Source organism: Mauremys reevesii, linkage group 7 (assembly GCF_016161935.1).
Source record: "Mauremys reevesii isolate NIE-2019 linkage group 7, ASM1616193v1, whole genome shotgun sequence".
NCBI lineage: Eukaryota > Metazoa > Chordata > Testudines > Geoemydidae > Mauremys > Mauremys reevesii.
Genome location: NC_052629.1, coordinates 197,200 through 219,067, shown reverse-complemented (window position 1 = coordinate 219,067; position 21,868 = coordinate 197,200). Strand labels below are relative to the sequence as shown.

At 46.8% G+C, this 21,868-nt stretch overlaps 1 protein-coding gene across 10 annotated transcripts in view; it reads left to right on the top strand.

Moving 5' to 3' along the window:
- Positions 1-21,868, top strand: part of ALDH18A1 (aldehyde dehydrogenase 18 family member A1) — a 118,505-nt gene that overhangs the window by 6,921 nt on the left and 89,716 nt on the right. For 5 of the 10 annotated variants that reach the window (XM_039480995.1, XM_039480986.1, XM_039480987.1 and 2 more), the window contains 2 exons: positions 1,247-1,351; positions 16,485-16,609. In XM_039480995.1, coding sequence (XP_039336929.1) covers positions 16,516-16,609 — 94 coding nt within the window. In that variant the 5' untranslated portion in view covers positions 1,247-1,351; positions 16,485-16,515. Of the gene's footprint in view, positions 1-1,246; positions 1,352-5,640; positions 5,915-13,054; positions 13,150-16,484; positions 16,610-21,868 lie in introns of those variants that run through there. The other 5 variants (XM_039480992.1, XM_039480990.1, XM_039480993.1 and 2 more) reach the window with 3 other exon arrangements.

Here is a 21,868-nt window from a genome sequence, read left to right as displayed (position 1 = left end):
AGGTGAGCTCACCAAGCCAGGCAATCAGGAAAGGGAATTTCAAAAATTCACAGGGCTTTAGAGGGGAGGGAGTGGCTTGTGGTCTCTGACCCCTGGCAGTGAAGTTCACAATGGTGATCAGAGCAGTCAGTGTGGGGCATTGCGGGACAGCTGCGGGAGGACAGATCGGCTCGACATAAGTAATGCAGTGTCTGCACTCACACTGCATCAACCTAAGTACATCTACTGTGGTTCTATGCCACACAGAGAGTTAGTATTACTATGTTGGCATAACAGGGCACTTACAGCAGTGGGAGACCAATTTGATCGTAGACATGTACACAGCTAGGTAAATGTAAGCTGTCTTGCGTCAACCTGTGTAGTGTAGACAAGGCATTAGGGTTGCACTGAAGGCATGGGCATGGGCATGGGCTAGACTAGACGGTCTGGAGTTGTTATAACAATACACTCTCAATTGGAGTTTGCCTGTGAAGAGGGTGTGCAAAAGGGACTGAATCAGTAAAATATTGTTAGTGCCTTACTAATGGTTACCCCCCATTACTGATGATCAAGTGACCTGCTATAATTGGAAGACTTAAGTTATTGGTGCTCATGTTTGAGAGTGGCCAGAGTACGACGCTGATCCTAGTTATAAAACACATGCCATTTGAGCCTTCTCTTCGAATATTAACAAATTTGATTCTTGAGTATGAACCTCAGCTTTTGATAGTCAGGTTTTTCTCTTAGAAAACTTTCATCTTTAGCATTTGTACATTTCCAGCTACCTCCTCTACTGAATTTGAGCACACCTCTAGGTGTTTATTTTGCTTTAGATAATCAAACTGTATATAATGTGTTAACAAGGTTTGCTAAGAACTTTATTTCTTCCTTTGTTGTTTACTCATTCAACCAATGACTTGCTGTTTTATAGTTGTTTTCCCAGACTGCAGGGATAGCCTCCTCCCCCTCTTCAAAGTTAACATACAGACTTAAAGGAAAACTGCACTGAAACAAATTTCAAAAGTCAGTCACAGAAATTCTCCTGATAAAAATCATCATCTTGACAATCTGATACGGAGTTAGACCTATGTAATGTAGCTCCAAAGGGCTGTATTGTAGGTTCTGTTTATAAAAGAAGCAAATTCTGGTTGATGGTGATTGAACCGCAACAGGTCACAAATAGCAAAAGTGATCGACAGCAGCATTTAACGTCTGCCTTTCCCCTGTGTTCACATGGTGACCTGTATTCCCTTTTTCATTGTCGCAGGCATTGCAGTCCGATGATCTGGAGCTCCCCCTATCAGATACTGACCAGACTGCTGTGAGGATATCCAGATACTGAATACTGTGTGCTTTAAGCCTTTGGAGTCTGAGCAGAGTCCAGGCACTGCCTTTGGCTTGGGGTCTGTAGGCACACCATTGGGGCGCACATCTTCCATCTGGCACCAACCTACTGGTAGCTGAGACCTGGTCGTCCAAATGCCTATCCCCTGGGACCAGTGCTGAATCCTCAAACTCCTCTTTAGCACAGACATTCCCTCTCCCAGAACTCCACAATCATGTGGAAACTCTTGAGTTCACAGGCTAACTCTCCAAGGGTGTGTGATGTTTGTTTCCGAACGCGCACAGACTTTGCTCAGGATTCTAAAAAGTTATTGCTCTTTACTTAATAGCACAAGAAACAGATCTATACAAAAATAATGAACACCACTACACAATTCCCTCCCTCCGTTTTCTCACTCTTTATAACATTTTTTGGGTAGGGGTCAGGGTCCTCTGGGAGTGTCCAGAATCTTTCTGCTGCACCTCATTGCTTGATTTCTGAACCATGGATCCTCTCCCTGCTAAATGAACTTGCTTTAACCTTGGGCTATCAGCTAAACTGGGTCCCTGTAACAAGGCATCACTGGGTCCTCCTTGGTTCTGCCCCTGCTGCACCCACAAACCAGCCAGAGATCTCTGCATTGGTGAAATCATCTGTGCTCTTTATTTACCGTATACTTTCCCACCACCTTCTAGCTACAAATAGCTTCAGTATTATAGCCTCAGGGACTGCTAGTTCCTGCAGCCAGCAGAAAAGAGCCCCCCACTCACTCTAATTCTCTGGCTCCTCCCTTTCCTTCTTCTTTGGCTTCTTTCTTGCCTGCCTTTATATAGCCCCTGGATAATGAGGCTGTCAGCTGTTCACCGTTTGCCAATCAATCCTGGGCTTACTCAGCCAGCTCCAATTCCCCTTTCTTGATTGGAGCTGGCCTGGCTGAGATTTCCTTAGCCAGCACCCTGTCACAGTCCCACACTACAAAAGTATGCCTGTATCTTCCTCTCCCCTGCCTAAAACTTCCTGTATCTGCCTCCAAAACCTTTACCCATGAATCTTCCTTAAATCACTGCTTTGTCGCCTCCATCTTTGTCCTGTTTGGAAATTTTCCACTTTCCATATGCCAGCCCCTTATTCATAGATTCTGAGGCCGGAAGGGACCATGGTGATCATGTCTGACCTCCTGTATAGCTGGGGCCCTACCAAATTCACAGTACATTTTGGTCAATTTTACGATCATAGCATTTTTTAAATTGTAAGTTTCATGATTTCAGATATTTAAATATGAAATTTCAGGGTGTTGTAATTGAAGGGGTCCTGACCCAAAAAGGATCTGTGGAGGACAGGAGGGCGGGGGTTGCAAGGATATTGTAGGGGCAGTTGCAGTACTTCTACCCTTACTTCTGTGCTGCCGCTGATGTGCGCTGCCTTCAGAGCTGGGCAGCCAGAGAGCAGTGGCTGCTGGCCGGGAACCCAGATCTGAAGGCAGAGTCACTGCCAACAGCAGTGCAGAAGTAAGGATGGCATGGTATGGTATTGCTTCCGCGGCACTGCCTTCAGAGCTGGGCGCCCAGTCAACAGCCGCTGCTCTCTGGCCACCCAGCTCTGAAGGCAGTGAAGAAGTAAGGGTGGCAGTCAGTGTTCCCTCTAATTTTTTCCACCCATGTGTGGAATAAATTTTATGCGCACCAAGGTAATGTGCGGATGTGTGCAACGAGTTGAAACAAAAAACCTAAATATATTTTTTAAGTTACCAATAGGGATAATTACTCTAGCCAGGACAAGTTAGGCATTTTAGAACTCATTACTTAAAGAATTAAATTTAAGTGTAAGAGAAAAATTATGAAAAAGCATAGACCAGTCAAAAAACTAAAATAACACACTTTGAAAGAATAAAATTACAGAGAATGTATTTGCATTGCAGAAAATACCAAGAAGTAACAACAACAGTGTTGGAACGTGTGTGCACTGGCTGTTGGGGAAGTTTCTGAGACATGCCTGTCCCCTGTCTCTTTAAGGCACTCACTGGAAGCTCTCCTCCTCCTGAACCATCTCCCCCCTCCCCTGCTCTGTGGAGATGGGGTACATGCGGGGGGGAAGGAGGGAGAGACTGTGTGTGTGTGTGTGAGAGAGAATGGCCGTGAATTTGGTAGGGCCCTGTGTATATAACAGGCCAGAGAACTTCCCCAAAATAATTCCTAGAGTGTATCTTTTTACAAAAATGTTCAATCATCATGTAAAACTTGTCTGTGATTTAGAATCCATCAGGCTTGACAAAGCCCTGGCTGGGATGATTTAGTTGGGGATTGATCCTGCTTTGAGCAGGGGGTTGGACTAGATAACCTCCTGAGGTCCCTTCCAACCCTGATATTCTATGATTCCAACACTTGGTAAATTATTCCAATGGTTAACTACTCTGTTAAAAAATATTACATCTTATTTATAGTGCTAATTTGTCAAGTTTCAACTTCCAGTCACTGGATCATATTAACCTTTTTGTTTGATTGAAGAGCCCCTTATCAAATATTTTTCCCCCCTGTAGGTATCTTTTTAGACTGTAACTAAATCACTCCGTAACTTTCTCTTTGCTAAGATAGATTCAAGGTGGGCAAATTATTTATCACTGAAAGGCATGTTTTCTAATCCTTTAATCATTCTCATAGTTCTTCTTTGAATCCTCTCCAATATATCAACATCCTTCTTGAATTGTGGACACCAAAACTGGATATAGTATTCCAGCAGTGTCTGTGCCACTGTCAAATATTGAAATAAAATAACCTCTCTACTACTCATGATTATGTATCCTAGAATCACATTACCCTTTTTGGCCACAGCGTCACACTGGGAGCTCACGTTCAGCTGATTATCCACCATGACCCCAACATCTTTTCTGTCACTGTTTCCCAGGGCAGAGACCCCCATGATATAATTATAGCATACATTCTCTGTTCCTAGATTTATACATTTAGATTAACCATATTCAAACTTAGTGTTTGCTTGCACACAGTTTATCAATCTATCCAGATCATTCTGTGTCAGTGACCTGTCCTCTTTCTAATTTACCACTCCTCCAATTTTTGTGTCAGCTGCAACCTGTATCTATGATCTGTTTTCTTCCAGGTAATTAATGAAGATGTTAAATAGCATAGGGCCAAGAACTGATCCTGGCAGGACCTTGCTGGAAACACCCCTACTTAATACTGATTACCTGTTTAGTTACATTTTGGGACCTAATCAGTTAGCCAGTATTTAATCCATTCAATGCAATGTTAATTTTGTATCATTCTAGTTTAATCAAAATGTTGTGTGGTACCAAGTCAAATGCCTTACAGAAATCTAAGTGTGTTACGTCAACACTATTGCCTTTATCTACCAAATGTGTAATCTCCTCAAAAAAAGATTTGCGTTAGTCTGACGGGATCTATTTTCTATAAAATCCTTGTTGGGGGTTGACAGAAACTGGTTCTCCTTGCTTCAACCAACATCCTTAATGGCCGTACTATGACCATATAATGGGTATCCTAACTACTCTGTACTGTGCTTAGTTCAGTGGGTGTGTTCTACAGGCCCTGGCAGCCCAGCGTGGATTCCTCATTTACATAGAGACGTTCAGTGATACAACAATTTTCATTATAACGTCATAATATCAACCAGAAGTTATAATTTATGTAGACAAATTCCCTGATTCATCACAGGAGAGTTAGTAGGAATTGAAATATGCCAAGGGAGTTCGGCACCATTTCCGAGTGCGAGAAAACAGAAAATAGTCACTGGAACACCCAGCTCTACATCTCCTTTATGTTTAACATAACATCACCTTCTTGCAGCTGTCTCAATGCCTGGCTGTGAAATCAGCACCTAGATGAGGAGCCTCTGGCTAAAGCTGAATCCAGGCAAGGCTAAGGTGATGCTGGTAGGAAGAAGGAAACTTTTCAGAGAACTTGCTTCTCTATTGTAGAGGCATTTTGGATAGAGGATTTGCACTGAGCATAAGTCAGTCTGTAGCCTTGAGGCCCTTTTTAAACTCAGTGCTATTGGGGCTCAAATAGCCATGGTGCAAAAAAGCCTCACCCACTTCTATCTGGGATTGGGCAGAAAATCATGCCTAATTCTGTTAGACAGAGACTCAGCCGCAGTGATCTTCTAGACTTGATTGTTGTAACTAACTATATCTGGAAACGAAGCCACCCAGTAGTCTTTCGTCTTAGCAACACAGGTTGCTATAAACACCTCATCCTGGTACTCCACTCTCTGCACTAGCCCTGTGTTGAATACAGAAATTAGCTTATTTTTTTCAAATATTCAAAGCCCTTTCTGAGACCACCTTTCCCTTTGTCTGACCAGCCTAACACAGCGCACCAGAACAATGAAACTGTCAGCCATTAAGGAAGACCTGAGTGGGATGAAGACCTTTCACAGGAGCTGGACCTAGAGTTCCCTCTGGGAACTTATTCCTACAAGAAACCACTGGCTTCAAATGCAAAACTCAGGCCTTCAACTTAGCTGTCTCAATTGCCACTTTCAAGCGCTCTACAAACCAAACATTTCTCCTTCAGGCTGGGAAGCAAGAAAAGAACCTTTATTCACTTGGGAGACTCGGCTGGTCTACACTACAAGGTTAGGTCGAATTTAGCTGCGTTAGGTCGATTTTATAAGCAATGTGGCTACATAACATACCTTGTTCCGTTGACCTAAAGAGCTCTTAAAATCGGCTGCTGTACTCCTCCCCGACGAGGGGACTAGCACTAAAATTAACCTTCTTGGGTCGAATTTGGGGTAGTTCAGATGCAGCATTGTGTAATTCAATGGTATTGGCCTCCAGGAGCTATTCCAGAGTGCTCCAATGTGACCGCTCTGGACAGCACTTTCAACTGCGATACACTAGCTAGGTACACAGGAAAAGCCTGGGAAACTTTTGAATTTCATTTCCTGTTTGGTCAGCATGGCGAGCTCAGCAGAACAGGTGACCATGCAGTCCCAGAATCACAAACGAGCTCCAGCATGGAGTGACCAGGAGACACCGGATCTGATTGCTGTATGGGGAGAAGAATCTGTGCAGGCGGAACTCCGATCCAGCAGAAGAAATGCTGATATATATGCCAAAATTGCACAGGGCATGGTGGAGAGAGGCTATACCAGGGGGAGACACCAGTGGTGCATGAAAGTTAAGGAGATCAGGCAAGCCTACTACAAGACCAAGGAGGCAAACAGTCACTCTGGGTCAGAGCCCCATACATGCCGTTTTTATGATCAGCTGCATGCCATTCTATGGGGGGGACCCTACTAGTACCCCACCACTGTCCGTGGACACCTGCAAGGGGGGAGTCTTACGCAACACGGAGAAGGATTTTGTGGAGGAAGAGGCGGAGGAGAATGGGCAGCAGGCAAGTGGAGAATCTGTTCTCCTTGGCAGCCAGGACCTCTTCATCACCCTGGAGCCAATACCCTCCCAAGGCGAGTTCCTGGACCCTGAAGGTGGAGAAGGCATCTCTGGTGAGTGCCCATTTGTAACTACACTATAGGGGTTAAAAGCAATTGTGTTTAATGTTTGATTCGTCCTGAAGAATTGGGATGCATTCGCGGCCAGTACAGCTACTGGAAAAGCCGTTAACATGTCTGGGGATGGAGCTCTCCTGGAGGTACTCTGAAAGCCTTTGCATAAGGTTTCTGGGGAGGGCTGCTTATTTTGTCCTCCACGGTAGGACATTTTACCACGCCAAGCCAGTAGCAAGTAGTCTGGAATCATTGCAGCACAAACCATGGCAGCAAATGGTCCTGGGTTTTGGTCGCATTCATGCAACATTCGATCTTTATCATTCTGTGTCAGCCTCAGGAGTGTGATATCATTCATGGTCACCTGGTTGAAATAGGGGAATTTTTGTAAGGGGACAGTAAAAGGAACTCGTTCATGCTGGGCTCTTTGCACTTGGCTAAAAGGGATCATCCTGGAGAATAGTCACGTGGGGTGGGGAGAGGTGTGCTGCACATCCACTCCAAAACCTCAGCCCCTCCTTTTAAATGACAAACCCAACTGGCATTGCTTGCTATGGGAAAGGAGGGTGCTGCAGTTTGAAACAGTTTCCACATGTTATGAAGGCGGAAGAAGCCAAACCTGCGTACCCTTTGGCTTACCATGGCTTCCTGGAAACCAAATTCTGTTGCCTAGCCATGTGTGATGTGTCACCATACCGGAAGGTGCTCAATATAAAAGGCAAAATGCGACCTTGTACCTAAAGCACACGTGCTGTCTGCTGTGAATTGCTTGATTCACTGTGAAAGAGTCTCTCCCTTTTGTTCTCAGAAATTTATCTTCTTATATTTTACTCTCCCTTTTTATCCCTCCTGCAGGTGCAAATGTTTCTATGCTCCCCATATCAACTCCGTCCCTGAGGTTATTGCAGGTTAGAAGGTGAAAAAAACGTACTCGCGATGACATGTTTTCTGAGCTCATGCAGCCCTCCTGCACTGATGGGGCACAGCTGAATGAATGGACGCATTCGATGGCAGAGGCCAAGAAATCATACAATGAGCATGATCAGAACACGCAGGAGGAGATGCTGAGGCTAATGGGGGAGCAAACGGACATGATCAGGCATCTGGTGGAGCTGCAGGAAAGGCAACTAGAGCACAGACTCTCGCTGCATCCATTGTATAACCGCCTGCCCTCCTCACCAAGTTCGATATCCTCCTCACCCAGACGCCCAAGAACGTGTTGGGGGAGGCTCCAGGCACCCAGCCACTCAACTCCAGAGGATGGCCCAAGCAACAGAAGGTGGTCATTCAAACAGCTTTGATTTATAGTGTGGCTACAATAAGCAATGTGGCCTTGTCCTTCCCTTCTCCCCCACCCCACCCAGGCTATTTTTGATCTCACTTTTTTTTAATAAATAATGAATGGATTCAAAACAATAGGGACTTTATTTCTTTTTCCAGCTGTGGTCAAAGGTGGGAGGGGGATTGGCTTACAGGGAAGTACATTCAACAAAGGGGGCAGTTTTGCATCAAGGAGAAAAACACACAACTGTCACACCGTAACCTGGCCAGTCATGAAACTGTTTTTCAAAGCCTCTCTGAGGCACAGCGTGCCTAGCTGTGCTCTTCTAATCGCTCTGTCTGATTGTTCAAAATTGGCCTCCAGGTGATTTGCCTCAACCTCCCACCCCGCCATAACGTCTTCCCTTACTCTCTCAGATATTATGGAGTCCGCAGCATATGGGAATATTGGTTGCGCTGAGGTCTAACAAATGGATATAAACTGGACATTAGGAAGTTTAGACTTGAAATTAGGTGAAGGTTTGTAACCATCAGAGGAGTGAAGTTCTGGAACAACCTTCCAAGGGGAGCAGTGGGGTCAAAAGTCATATCTGGCTTCAAGACTAAGCTTGACAAGTTTATGGAGGGGATGGTATGATGGTATAGCCTAATTTTGGCAATTAATTGATCTTTGACTATTAGCGGTAAATAGGCCCAATGGCCTGTGATGGGGTGGGATCTGAGTTACTACAGAGAATTATTTTCTGGGTGCTGGCTGGTGAGTCTTGCCCACATGCTCAGGGTTTAGCTGATCGCTATATTTAGGGTCGGGAAGGAATTTTCCTGCAGGGCAGATTGGCAGAGGCCCTGAGGGGTTTTTGCTTTCCTCTGCAGTGTGGGGCACGGGTCACTGGCTGGAGGATTCTCTGCACATTGAGGTCTTTAAACCATGATTTGAGGACTTCAATAACTCAGACATAGGTTAGGGGTTTGTTACAAGAGTGGGTGGGTGAGATTCTGTGGCCTGAGTTGTGCAGGAGGTCAGACTAGATGATCATAATCGTCCCTTCTGACCTTAGTCTAAGATTCTATGATTCACGCACCTTTCCCGACCATCCCATGTTCATGTCGGTGAAACGTCTCTTGTGATCCACCAGTGCTTGCAGCACCATTGAGAAGTACCCCTTGCAGTTTATGTACTGTTTGGCAAGGTGGTCTGGTGCCAAGATAAGGATATGCGTTCCGTCTATCGCTCCACCATAATTAGGGAATCCCATTGTAGCAGAGCCATCCACTATGACCTGCACATTTCCTAGAGTCACTACCCTTGTTAGCAGAAGGTTACTGATTGCCTTGGCTGCTTGGATCACAGCAGCCCCCAGGGTGGATTTGCCTACTCTGAATTGATTCCTGACTGACCGGTAGCAGTCGGGCATTGCAAGCTTCCACAGGGCTATCGCCACTTGCTTCTCAACTGTCAGGGCAGGGGGGAAGCAATTGTCAGGGTGGGGGAAAAGGAACTCAAAGTTCCATGAAAGTGGCCTTACGCATGTGAAAGTTTTGCAGCCAGTGGGAATCATCCCATACCCACAACGCTATGCGGTCCCACCAGTATGTGCTTTTTGTCGGGTCCAGAATTGGCATTCCACTGTATCAACCTGCCCCACTGCCACCATGATGTCCCAATTGCCACATCCCTTGCTTTCAGAAAGATCTGTGTCCATATCCTCCTCACAATCGTCCTTGTGCTGGCGGTTCCTAGCCAGGCTCTGCACATACTGCAGGATAATGCACGAGGTGTTTACAATGCTCACGACAGCAGTGCTGAGCTGAGCGGGCTCCAGGCTTGCCATGCTATGGTGTCTGCATGGGTAATCCAGGCAAAAAGGAGCGAAACGATTGTTTGCCATTGCTTTCAAGGAGGGAGGGAGGGAAGGGAGACTGATGATGTACCCAAAACCACCCGTGACAATGTTTTTGCCCCATCAGGCATTGGGAGCTTAACCCAGAATTCCAGTGGGCAGCAAGGACTGTGGGATAGCGATCCACAGTGCACCACTCTGTGAGTCAATGCTAGCCACGGTATTGAGGACGCACTCTGCTGACCTACTGTGCTTAGTAGGGACATACATGATTGACTGTATAAAATCGCTTTCTAAAGATTGACTTCTATAAAATTGACCTAATTTCATAATGTAGACATACCCTGAGTTGCTATGGTGATGGTTGTGGATATTTTGAATAATGGTTTAAGGGGGATACTGGAGCAGTCTATTTCAAAGTTATATTTAAGAATTGTCAAGGTGGCCCTAGTCCAGGGGAAAGTTGCTCATCTTTACTAGGTGTATCTCTATATCAAAATGAATATATACCTAGTTAATAGAGAGAGATTCTATAAAGACATCTGTACTGGGGAAATGAATAACTGTTTTTGCACTAAGAATAGATGCCCCTGTGTTTGGCTATTCTTCCCCACTTCAGTTGTTTCAGAATCATCCCAATATAGTTGTGGAGAGTGCAAGTTCCAGTGTTGCCAACTCCAAGTGTTCAAAATCATGAGTTGGAGTGACCCCCAAAATCACAAGACTTTATAATAACAACCCTTCATGTCGTCAGATGTTTGGCTGTGCACGTGTGTGTGTGTTGTGGTGTTCTAGCTCTGCACAGATAGCTGGCACAGCAGATCTCGAGCAAACCGCCCAATGACCACAAAATCTGTTGAGGTGCGAAGGCGCTTGGTCAGGTTTATTGTCAGCAAAGCATGGTCCTAGCTCCCTGGATCAATGTCTAATTACACTAGTTCATGTATGCTTGTGACAATGGATGCAGCTCTGTCCCCACTGTCCCCTCAGCTGGTCGAAGACACTCCCTCTGAGATACATCTTTATACACCAAACAAGTTACGTATCACCCTTGACGTATCAGGGTGCCACTCTTTGATGTATTAGGGCGCCATTGCCTTGTACTTGTAGGTTCGATTAAAATATCTCTATCCATCATGCTGTCATCCTGACCTTATCCTTTAAGATGGCTCAGCATGTTCCTGTTATCTTTGAGGAATGTATTTATCAGGGTGTTCTGGTACCACCTTTCTGGAATGTGCTTGTGTGAATGCTTTGTCCTCACAGCTCTTAGGAATATGTGGTTTAGCAATCAGGGCCGGCTCCAGGCACCAGCCAAGCAAGCTTGTGCTTGGGGCGGCAGATTCTAAGGGGCGGCTTCTGTCCAATCCTAGGGCGACATGGCTGCCCTTTTTGTTTGCTGCTCTGGCTGCCCTGCGGGGGTGGCGGCGCGGAGGAGGAGAGTGCCCTGCTGGGAGCTGGCTGCGCGCTCCGTCTGCCCCAGCCGGTGCCAGGTCTGCAGCAAGCCCGGCAGCCCACGTCCTTCCCTCCCTGCCGACCGGAGTGGCGCGGAGCCCTCCCGGCAGGTGGCGCAGCGGGAGGGGCTGACTGGTGAGTGCCCTGGCTGAAGGAAGCCCTGGCCGTCCCCCTTCTCTCTCGCCCCCCTGCTCCCTCCTCCTCCCCCCCTGCTAGCTGGGGCATGCACTCCACTGCCTGGGGCACGTCTGCAGCACAGGGAGTCCCACTAGCCGAAAGTTTGCACCCTGGCTCCGGCCGCCCCATAGGTGTTTTTTTTTTTTTGTTTTTTGTTTTTGCTTGGGGCAGCAAAAAAGCCAGAGCCGACCCTGTTAGCAATATCAGCCCTATGCTTGCCGAATTCTGTGAGCAGGGCGTGCGTCTTGCTCACAACTTAACTTTGTTTTATATCAGCAAGGTTTTGACTACTTTAGCTCAGGCCTCTGATACATGGGCTTATGTTTCAGGTCCTCTTCGTACTACACTCTCTACTTGCTTTCTGATGTCAGAGTCTGCAGTGTCCACAAATTTTCAAGCTGTTCGCTGTAGCCATGAGGTCTAGAAATTTACTTCATTTAAAAAAAAAATACGAAAGTTAAAATTCTTGGGTAATGCAACCTTTAATTAAAACACCAAACATTGTGAGACCTATGCTAATCCTAATAGTTTGCAACACTGGAATTAATTTGGAATTACACTAGCAAAATAGGACTAGAACCACAGTGGGTGCAGCCCTGAGGCTGTGTAGCATGTGTCTGAATCAAACAGAGAAGTCAGTTTGCATTCTGTAATGGCGGTGAATATGAAAGCAACTACAGGTCTGTCTCATCTTACGCTGGGGTTACGTTCCGCGGTCAGCGTGTAAAGCAAAAACCATGTATAGTCAAAATTACATTGAGTGTAATGGTGGGCAGAATCACCCACACTACCGGAACAGTATCTAAATTGTTATTTTTCTCTTTTTTTGTTGTTTTTGCCAACCACGTAAAGCTGAATTCGCGCATGTTAAATGCGCGTAAGATGCGACAGACCTGAATAGAAAGTACAAACACTACTAATTACCAAAAAACCTAGTGTCTTCCCCTTTAACATAGCAACTGGAGTGTGAACTGATGGGGGAGAGGAAGTCAGTAAAGAGCAAACTGACTCTCCCGCTATGGTGAAGGGATCTGTAATGTTATGGAAAATGGGAGGAGGAGATTGGAGTGAAGGTAAAATTGAGGGCCAGCCTGTCCCTGAAAGCAGGGAGGAGGGCATCTACAGGCAGTCTGCAACCATTATCAGAAAACTAGTAGGCCTGGAAAGAAGAGGAGGGTGCAGGACGAGAAGCCAGCATGCTGCGTACTAAGTGTGGGAGTAGCACTGTCTGGCCTATGCTGGGGCTTGCCACCCATTAACCACTTGTTGACGCTACAGTCTTAAAACTCTGGATTTTGTGCTGCAACGTGGAGTAGAGTTACATCAGCTGCTGGGGCAGCAGGGTTGGAGAGGTGTGTGCTGGTGGGAGGGAAGAGCTTAGAGTGAGGTTACGTCAGTTTCTGAGAGAGCTCTTGGTATGCTCTGGTGGAGCTGATGTGGCTTGTACTGCCAGAAGCTCTGGGATTGGCTGCTGCAAATGAGCTGTGTCTGTCTTCAGTTGAGACTGCAGAAATGTAGTCTTTCTCCTGCCTTCACTGCAGCTGCTGTTGGCTTCACTGCTGCTTCTGTCAGAAATTTCTCTCACATCACAGCAGGACGTGTCAGGTACAGAAACAAATTCTCTAACTGTTCTGAACGCTCTGCACATGGACTGACACTTGCAGGTGATAGGATTTATTCATAGCAATAGATTGCATCTGGTAGTCTGTGCTGAGTTAGCTAGACTAACTTCCTGTCTGTGCTTGAGTGGTCATTGTGCCTGCCAATAACATAGTTTGCCCCTTCACTAAAGTCTGTCCCATGCAAGTTGAAGGATAGTTTAGAGTAAGGATCTGAGGGTCTATTCCAAACTCTGCTGCAGATTGGCTGTGTGACCTGGGCAAGTCACTTAATTCGCAGAAGAATTGCATTTCATATTTGAGATACTCAGATTAAAAGCACAATAGAAGAGTTTACTATATTTGTTCTCTTATTGAAAAGAAAGGTAGGTTTTTCTTCCTCTTCATAGAGGTTCCTGATGCCTTTGGATGCAGATTTCTCTCATCCAACTTCTTGCGGGAATGGATTCCTGACATCCTGGGATACATATTCTACATTGTTCATGTCTGACCCTTGTAAACCATTATAAAGCCTGAGTGAATTTATTCACTAGCTGTGGGCAAGACCATACTTTATTCTGAGCCCCACTTGATGTGAATCATAGCTGTCTTTTATACAACTACCGGTATGTTTTTGGGGCTGAATTTTCTCATCCTAGGCTTAGCACAGAATCTCTTAAAGAAAGGATTATTTTGTGGGTGGGAGGCTTTTAAGGTAACATCCTGTGTGTTTCAGGATTTAGCATTGAAAGAAATGCAGGTGCTTTTTTAAAAAATATGCATTTAAATGCTTTCTATTTTTTAAACGTAAACTGTAAGGAAACTAAATACAAAAAAAGACTGCAACGTAAGGTTAAGACTCTCAGTACATCAGGAAAAGCCAAGTTAAATCTCCAGAGAAGCATTGATTCCTCCTTGTCTATAGTATAGATGGTCTAGTGCAGGGGTTGGCAACCTTTCAGAAGTGGTGTGCTGACTCGTCATTTATTCACTCTAATTTAAGGTTTCGTGTGCCAATAATACATTTTAACATTTTTAGAAGGTCTCTTTCTATAAGTCTATAATATATAACTAAACTATTATTGTATGTAAAGTAAATACGATTTTAAAAAATGTTTAAGAAGCTTCATTTAAAACTAAATTAAAATGCAAAGCCCCCCGGATCAGTAGCCAGGACCCGGGCAGTGTAAGTGCCACTGAAAATCACCTTGCGTGCCGCCTTCGGCACCCGTGCCATAGGTTGCCTACTTCTGGTCTAGTGGTAAAGGTGGTAGCTTAGGAATTCGGAGACCTGGGTTCATTTCCTTGTTCCACCACAGGCTCCATGTGTGATGTTGGGCAAGTCACTTTTAGTCCTTCTGTTCCTTATCTGTAAAATGGGGGATAATAGTACTTCCCTACCTTAGGGATGTTGAGAGGATAAATGTGATGAAGGATTGAGAGATGTTCACATATTCTGGTGATGTGGGCCATATAAGGACCATGGATAGATACGATCTCTAACACTGGGTAGCATTTTCTATCTGAAAAAATAACACAAGGGTGACTTCTCTCTCTCTCTCTCTCTCTCTCTTTTTTTTTCCTCCCCTCCTCCCACATTCCTTCTTTTAAATGAGGGTTTTCAATATTTAGTGGAAAATTTCTTTAGAGTTTAGTTTGTGGCTACCAGTTGAATTGATCTAGTCTATGCAGGTTCTTGTATCACCCTCTTCAACTTACTGTCTTCCAGAATTGTATTAAGCAACGTACCTAGCATATGTGACATGTTTTCTCCTTCCTTCCTCTTTCTCCATAAGGGGAAAAATATATGAAATTAAAAAAAAAATTGGCTTGTTATACCATATTTGTTATTGAGGGAAGATAAAGAAATGTGCTTTGTACTTGGTATGGAAAATGGTGAGGTTTGAGTTGGTTCTTAAATCATGTCCATTCTGCAGCCTTCAACTAGCCCCTAAGAACCTGTCTCCTTCACAGATGAGCTTTTATCCTTGTGATGGAGAGGTCTTTTTGTGATCCTGGCTGAGATGCCTGAGTCTCTTTTTTGTATTTTCCTTGATATAGATTTAAGTTCTTTTGACTATTCTTTCCCCGTCAAATGTCTTCCCCCTTTTCCACCCTGCTCTTGGCTTCCTCTGTTCTTTCTGAATTTATATTCTCCCCCCTCCTTTCCATACTACCTTGCCTCTGCCACAGTTTCTGTGTGATGTGGGTAAGTCTCTTAAACCAAACTTTTCACAGGTGGTCACTAATTGTATTCTCATTTTCTGGATGCCTGACTTGAGTTCCTGGGATCTAATATGCAGAAGTGCTGAGCATTCACAGCTGTAACTGAAGTTGATGGAAGCTATGATTTGAACATTTAAAGAGCCATATAATGCTAAGTACTCTGGAAAAATTAGGTTCTAGGCATCTCAAATTGGGCATCTAAAATTAGTGGACTCTTTTGACCTTTAATTGCTTTGTGTCTGTTTCCCAGCTGTAAAATGGGGATAATACCCTTTCACCTCACAGGGTGTTTGTGAAATACTTGGATACTATAATGATAAGCGTTACAGAAAAGTCCATGAGGAAATTTATTAATTCTGTCTTGGGTTCAAGTAGTGTGCAGTAAATAAGGCATATGGTCACACACTGAACAACAAAGAGAAAACTATTGAAGAGCTGCTCATTAAGTGAGCATAGTCTGTTCTGTGCACTGAACGAGGCAGGGGCCAATGAGAAAAAACAGCATGTGATCATGTAACTGAAAACTATATCATAATTCAGCCCTATGTATGTATGCATTAAGGTTGCACAAGCAAAATTAGTTCTGGCATTTCCTAACTTTTGAGTATTTGATTTTGCAATCTGTGTATAATTTAAATATAAGACACATGGATCTCACACTGTTTAAACTGTGCACACTGGGGCTCTGCATCTGACAGTGCAGTGGTCCAGTGGGCGGGCACAGAAGAAAGTCTGGAGTAATATTCCGTTGAGATTTAGGCATCTGTCGCTTCCTCACTGGTAGGCATCTTGCCATCTTTACAAGACATGTGGCAAGATAAATGCGTTAAATATAACTATAGATGCCTGTATGTCACTCCATACACATTTTGTGATCAGTTTTGCGTTGCAGGAGGCATGATGGTGTGTGCATGCCACAGAAGGCCTGCTGTGAGTGCAACTGGCAATTGAATGCTCTTGGAGGAAGTGAAGTCTGGTACATGCCTAATGCCACAGAGGATTTTGAGAAGGGCATGTACTGCTGGGTATCTTGGTGTGCAGGATTGGGTGTGTACTTTAATGGTGGGAATAGGGAGGCAAATTCACTGAGATTGATGACTTTTTTTCTTAACTTGCAGGTATCCTTGATCCTCCCAAACATCTCACAATGTTGGGTCGAGCTGCTCTGAGCCCCTCCTTCCGCTCCCCTGGACGATACCGCCTCTTCTCACCACAGTACATCACAGCTGTTTCCCAGCCTTGTAAGTATCCAAGGGAAAGGACTTGTTTGTAATAACACTGGTCAGGGGATATCTCTCAGCATCTCTTATACCCTTATCTTCACACCTTTCTGCACCACATCAGAGTTTATGGGCTGCCTTTCCCTTTCGTCCAAGACCTACAGGTGTCGGAGTGAACTGTAGACAGAGGTCTGGGTCCTTACTGCAACTTCCTTCCTCAGTACAATAATAATTATTCAAGCAAATGCCTGAGGTATCACCTTTTCCATTCTGACAAACCACAATTTCAGTCAAGAAATACTGGTGTTTTCTGTGAATACTGCTTACTTGCTGCCACCACTTCAAGATTGCATACAACAATGTCTGTCATATATGTGTTAGATTTCTTTTTCCTAAACCGAAGAGAGATTTAGAAGTAAAAATGGCTATATATCTCCTTCCCCAATTCCCATAACAACCAGTTCTTTGAATGCTGGTCCTTATGTGTATTCCACACATGGGTACACATGTGCGCCATGCACCCGAGACTGGAAATGCTAACAGTGTTCGTTGGCCTGCACATGTGCAGTGGATTTCCTTGTGCTTCCAACTGAGGGCATAAGAGACAGTGAGAGCTGAGGCCTCTCCAGTTCCTTCTTACCACTGCATGGCCTGAGTGGGAATCCTGTGTCCTCTCTTCCACAACAACCAAAGTATCTACTTACCTGTCTTTTTTTCTCCACACTTCTGCCAAAGAGAAGAGACTTCGCTCCCTTGATGTCCGACATGCCCTGGTGTTCAACCTGCAAAGTACCAAACCAATCGGGAAGTTACCAAGACTTTTTATTGCCATAGCAGAAAGTTCTTCAATTGGTTGCTCATGTCCATCCAATGTTAGGTGTATATGCTTGCCACATGCACCGATGCCGGAAGTTTTTCCTCAGTGGTATCTATAGGGGACTGGCTCTGGCATCCTCTAGAGCAGGGGTAGGCAACCTATGGCACGTGTGCCGAAGGCGGCACGCAAACTGATTTTCAGTGGCACTCACGCTGCCCGGATCCTGGCCACTGCCCCGGGGGGCTCTGTATTTTAATTTAATTTTAAATGAAGCTTCTTAAACATTTAAAAAAGCCTTATTTATTTTACATACAACAATAGTTTAGTTACATATTATAGACTTATAGAAAGAGACCTTCTAAAAACGTTAAAATGTATTACTGGCACACGAAACCTTAAATCAGAGTGAATAAATGAAGACTCGGCACACCACTTCTGAAAGGTTGCTGACCCCTCGTACTGCCAACTCTGTGGGAGGAGAGGCCCAGGAACCCTGCCCTCCCACCCGCTTCAAGGGGAAAGCTGTCAATGGCGCCCCTACACAAGTCATCCCGAAGGTCCCTGGGACTGTGCCAACAATCTCCGGAACCACATCCCGGACCACAGATCTGAGACCAGACAAGTTACAGGCACCGATTGCCAAACTTCGGGTACTGATCGCTGGGGTCACAACACACAGTCGCTGGACCCGTGGTACCAGGCCACAGGTACGTATTGTGGAGCCCTGGAGACTGTCACCAGAGTCCCCTCGGCGCTCTCACAAGCCCTGATGCCTGTTGCCGCGGTGTTATGGACAGTCCCCGCTCTCTCGATCACCAGAGACTGTGCACCATGCCTAAAGCAGGTGGCATCGCTCCCCAGACTATTACCGGGCTGCTATACATCACCCATGGTTGCTGGAAGTGCAACATCATTCAGTGGGCTCCTGATACTGCTCCCCAAACGGCAGGCGAGAGGACGCTGGATACAGTAGGGAGGCCTACCCTATGGTGGCACCAACATGATTACCAGAAGAAGAGTATTTCTCCTTAAGCTTGGGGAGCGAGAAGTTGCTGGCCCCCATGGACCTGTCAACACCGGTGCAGCCAGCAGGCCAACCTACAAGTGCGTGGCCACAAGGTCAGTGGCCAGGACCCTGGCAGGGGAATAACCTGTGGCCTTGTCCGCATGCCAGGGGATATCGGAAGGACCTCCAGCAATAGCGACTCCCTCCACCCCCACCCCCTGGGCTCGCAGATCAGGTCAAGCCAAGGGGCCCAGGACCAACCCCCTCCAGGGCAAGTGGTGCCTTAGACACAGGAAGCAAATCCTATCCCTCCCTCGGGGCTGGCCTCCTCCTCAGGATGAGGCAGTTGCAGGCCCATCGCAAACAGTGCCCCAAGATGATGTAAAAGCCCACCAGAAGCTGCTTACATGGGTCATGGTGATCCTGGGGCTAAAAGCAGAGGAGATGTCCAAACCAGCGGACTCCCTATTCGACGTGCTGGCCGCAGCACCACCAGTAAAGGTGTCCCTGCCAGTCCACGATGGGGTGGTCAAAATTGTAAAGGCCCTGTGGCAGACCCCATCATCCTTGCAATCTGTGTCCAAAAGGGCAGAGCGTTAGTACTATGTTCCTGCAAAGGGGTTTGAGTACTTGTATACACACTCCTCCCCGGGTCACTAGTGTTCGCGGCTGCCAACGAGCGAGACAGACATGATCAATTCAACTCGACTCCTATATGGCAGGAAAGTTTCTTCCACAGCCAGTCTACAGCTGTGGATAGCTAATCACCAAGCCTTGCTCAGCAGATATCACTTTAATGTATGGCAATACCCAGCAAAATATGCTTACTTGCTCCCACAGGACATGAAGCAGGAGTTCAATGCAGTGCTGGAGAGGGCCTCCCTCCAGCCGCATCAGTTGTGGTGGATTCCACAGCCAGAATGATGGCATCGGCGGTATCAATGATATGGGAGTCGTGGCTGCAATAGTCTGGCCTCTTGGCAGACGTCCAGCAGTCAATCTCGGACCTCCTATTTGAGGGCTTAGCCCTGTTTGCTGAACAGACGGACAGCAAGTTACACAGCCTGAAAGACTCTAGAGCAGTGGTGGGCAATCTGCGGCCCGCATGACGCAAGTCGCCCATCAGGGTAAGCTGGTTGCGGGCTGCAAGATGTTGCTGATGTTGACTGTCCACAGACATGGCACCCCACAGCTCCCAGTGGCCGCAGTTCAACGTTCCTAGCCAATGGGCGATGCGGGAAACGGCGGTCAGCATGTTCCTGCAGCCCGCCGCTTCCCGAGCCAGGTTCCCAAGGGAGACCAGAGTGGAACCAAGAGACACAGGGCAGTTGGCACCACCAAGGTCACCTGGCAGCAGCGGGAGCACATTTGGGTGCTAGTCATGCCCCTTCTAAAAACAGGCAGTCATTTTGAAGGGATGCTCAAGGGCGACCTCCCAGTCTACAGTCAGGACCAGGATCTGTCTCGTCCCTTATTTTTCCACCGTTTGTTGCCTTTCCTCCTCGCTTGGACCGCCATAAGCACCCACCGTTAGGTCCTCAATACGTTGTCAGCAGTTATACCTTCTTGTTCTGTTCTATCCCACCTTCCCTATTCCTCGTCAGGGACCCTTCTCACGAGAAACTACCCGCCCAGGAGGTGCAAGCCCTTCTGTGCCTGGGGGCCATGGAGGAAGTTTCTGTGAAATGAAGAGGGAAAGATTTTTACTTCTGGTACTTTCTCATTCCAAAGGGGACCTACGCCCCATCCTGGACCTGCGAGACCTCAACAGATATCTCAAGAAGTTGAAGTTCCGCATGTTCTCCCTGACCTCCATTATCCCCTCCCTGGATCCTGGACACTGGTACTCCGCCCTCAACTTAAAGGACGCATACTTCCACATATCAATAGTCCCTGGACACAAGAGATTTCTGCGGTTTGTGGTCAGGCAAACGCATTACCAATTTGCAGTGCTCCCATTCAGCCTGGCAACAGCACTGAGGGTGTTTACAAAGTGCATGGTGGTGGTCGCAGCCTACCTCAGGCATTGGGGCGTCCAGATCTATCCCTACCTGGACAACTGGCTTATCAAGGGCTGTTCCGAGAGGTAGTATGGCACAGTATCGAGGTGCTGTGAGCCACCTGTCATGACCTGGGTCTGTTGATAAATGAACAAAAATCAATATTGATCCCCATTCAGAGGATAGAGTTCATCAGAACAGTCCTCGACTCAACTTGAGCCAGAGCATTCCTATCTTAAACCAAGTTCACGGCCATGTCAGATCTGATTGCCCAGGTCACCGCATACCCGCTCAGCACAGCTCGGGTCCTCTCGGCTGGGGAGTGTACCACGGTACCCTCAAGACTCAAGGGCTATGGTTACAGGAGGAGCTGTCGCTTCACATAAACGTAAGAGTTCAGGGCCATTCGTCTAGCATGCAAGGTGTTCCTGGCCCATCTGTCTGGTCAGGTGGTGCAGGTTCTGATGGACATCAGTCTCCATGTTCTATGTCAACAGACAAGGCTGCAGTGTTCCCTCTGATTTTTTCCCAAGCATGTGTGGAATGAATTTTATGTGCCCCAATATGGAGATGATGTGTGACACATCACCTCGTTATGTGCACCAATGTGGAGGTGATGTGTCACACATCTCCACATTGGGGCACATAACAAAATTCATGTGCAGGGATGGAGCCCAGGGATTGGACTGTGGGATGGGGCTCAGGGCTGGGGGGTGGGGTGAGGGCTCCGGCTGGGGATGTGGGCTCTGGGGTGGGGCCGGGGATGAGGGTCAGAGGATTGGACGGGGGGGTGAGGGCTCTGGGGTGGGGCTGGGGGTGCGGGGCTCAAGGGTGGGGCAGAGGGTTGGGGTGGGGCTGGGGATGAGGGGCTTGGGGTGCAGGCTGCCCTGGGACTAGCAGGGAGAGAGAACTCCTCACAGCTGTTTCCCCCCATAGCAGCACCTGAGCTAGTGGGGAGAGGCGCCTCTCCCACCTGTGGCAGATCCAGGGCTGGGCTGGGTTGGGGCCAGGGGAGGGATGCCTCTCCCCCAGCCATGCCAGGTCCGGGGCTGGGGGAGAGGCATCTCTTCCCGCCACAGCCCTGCACGTCTGTGCAGTGCTTAATAGGCTTCTGCACTGCCGCGCAGCTTAGAGGGAACTTAGGACAAGGGGAGCCCAGTCGTCAGCCCTGTGTCAGGAAGCCCTTCGCCTGTGGGACTTCTGCATCCAGCACGCTATCCACCAGCACACTATCTACCTCACATCTCCCTGGCTTCCGGAACACCCTGGTGGATCGCTTCAGCAGATCCTTCTTTTCTCACCACGAGTGGTCCCCCCCACTCAGAGATTGCCCAAACGTTCTCCCAGAGGTGGGGAGATCCCCAAGTAGACCTATTCACCAACAGGCAAAACAGGAAATGTCACCAGTTCTGTTCGCCACAGTCCCTTGCAAGCGACTTGCTGTCATACACTTTCCT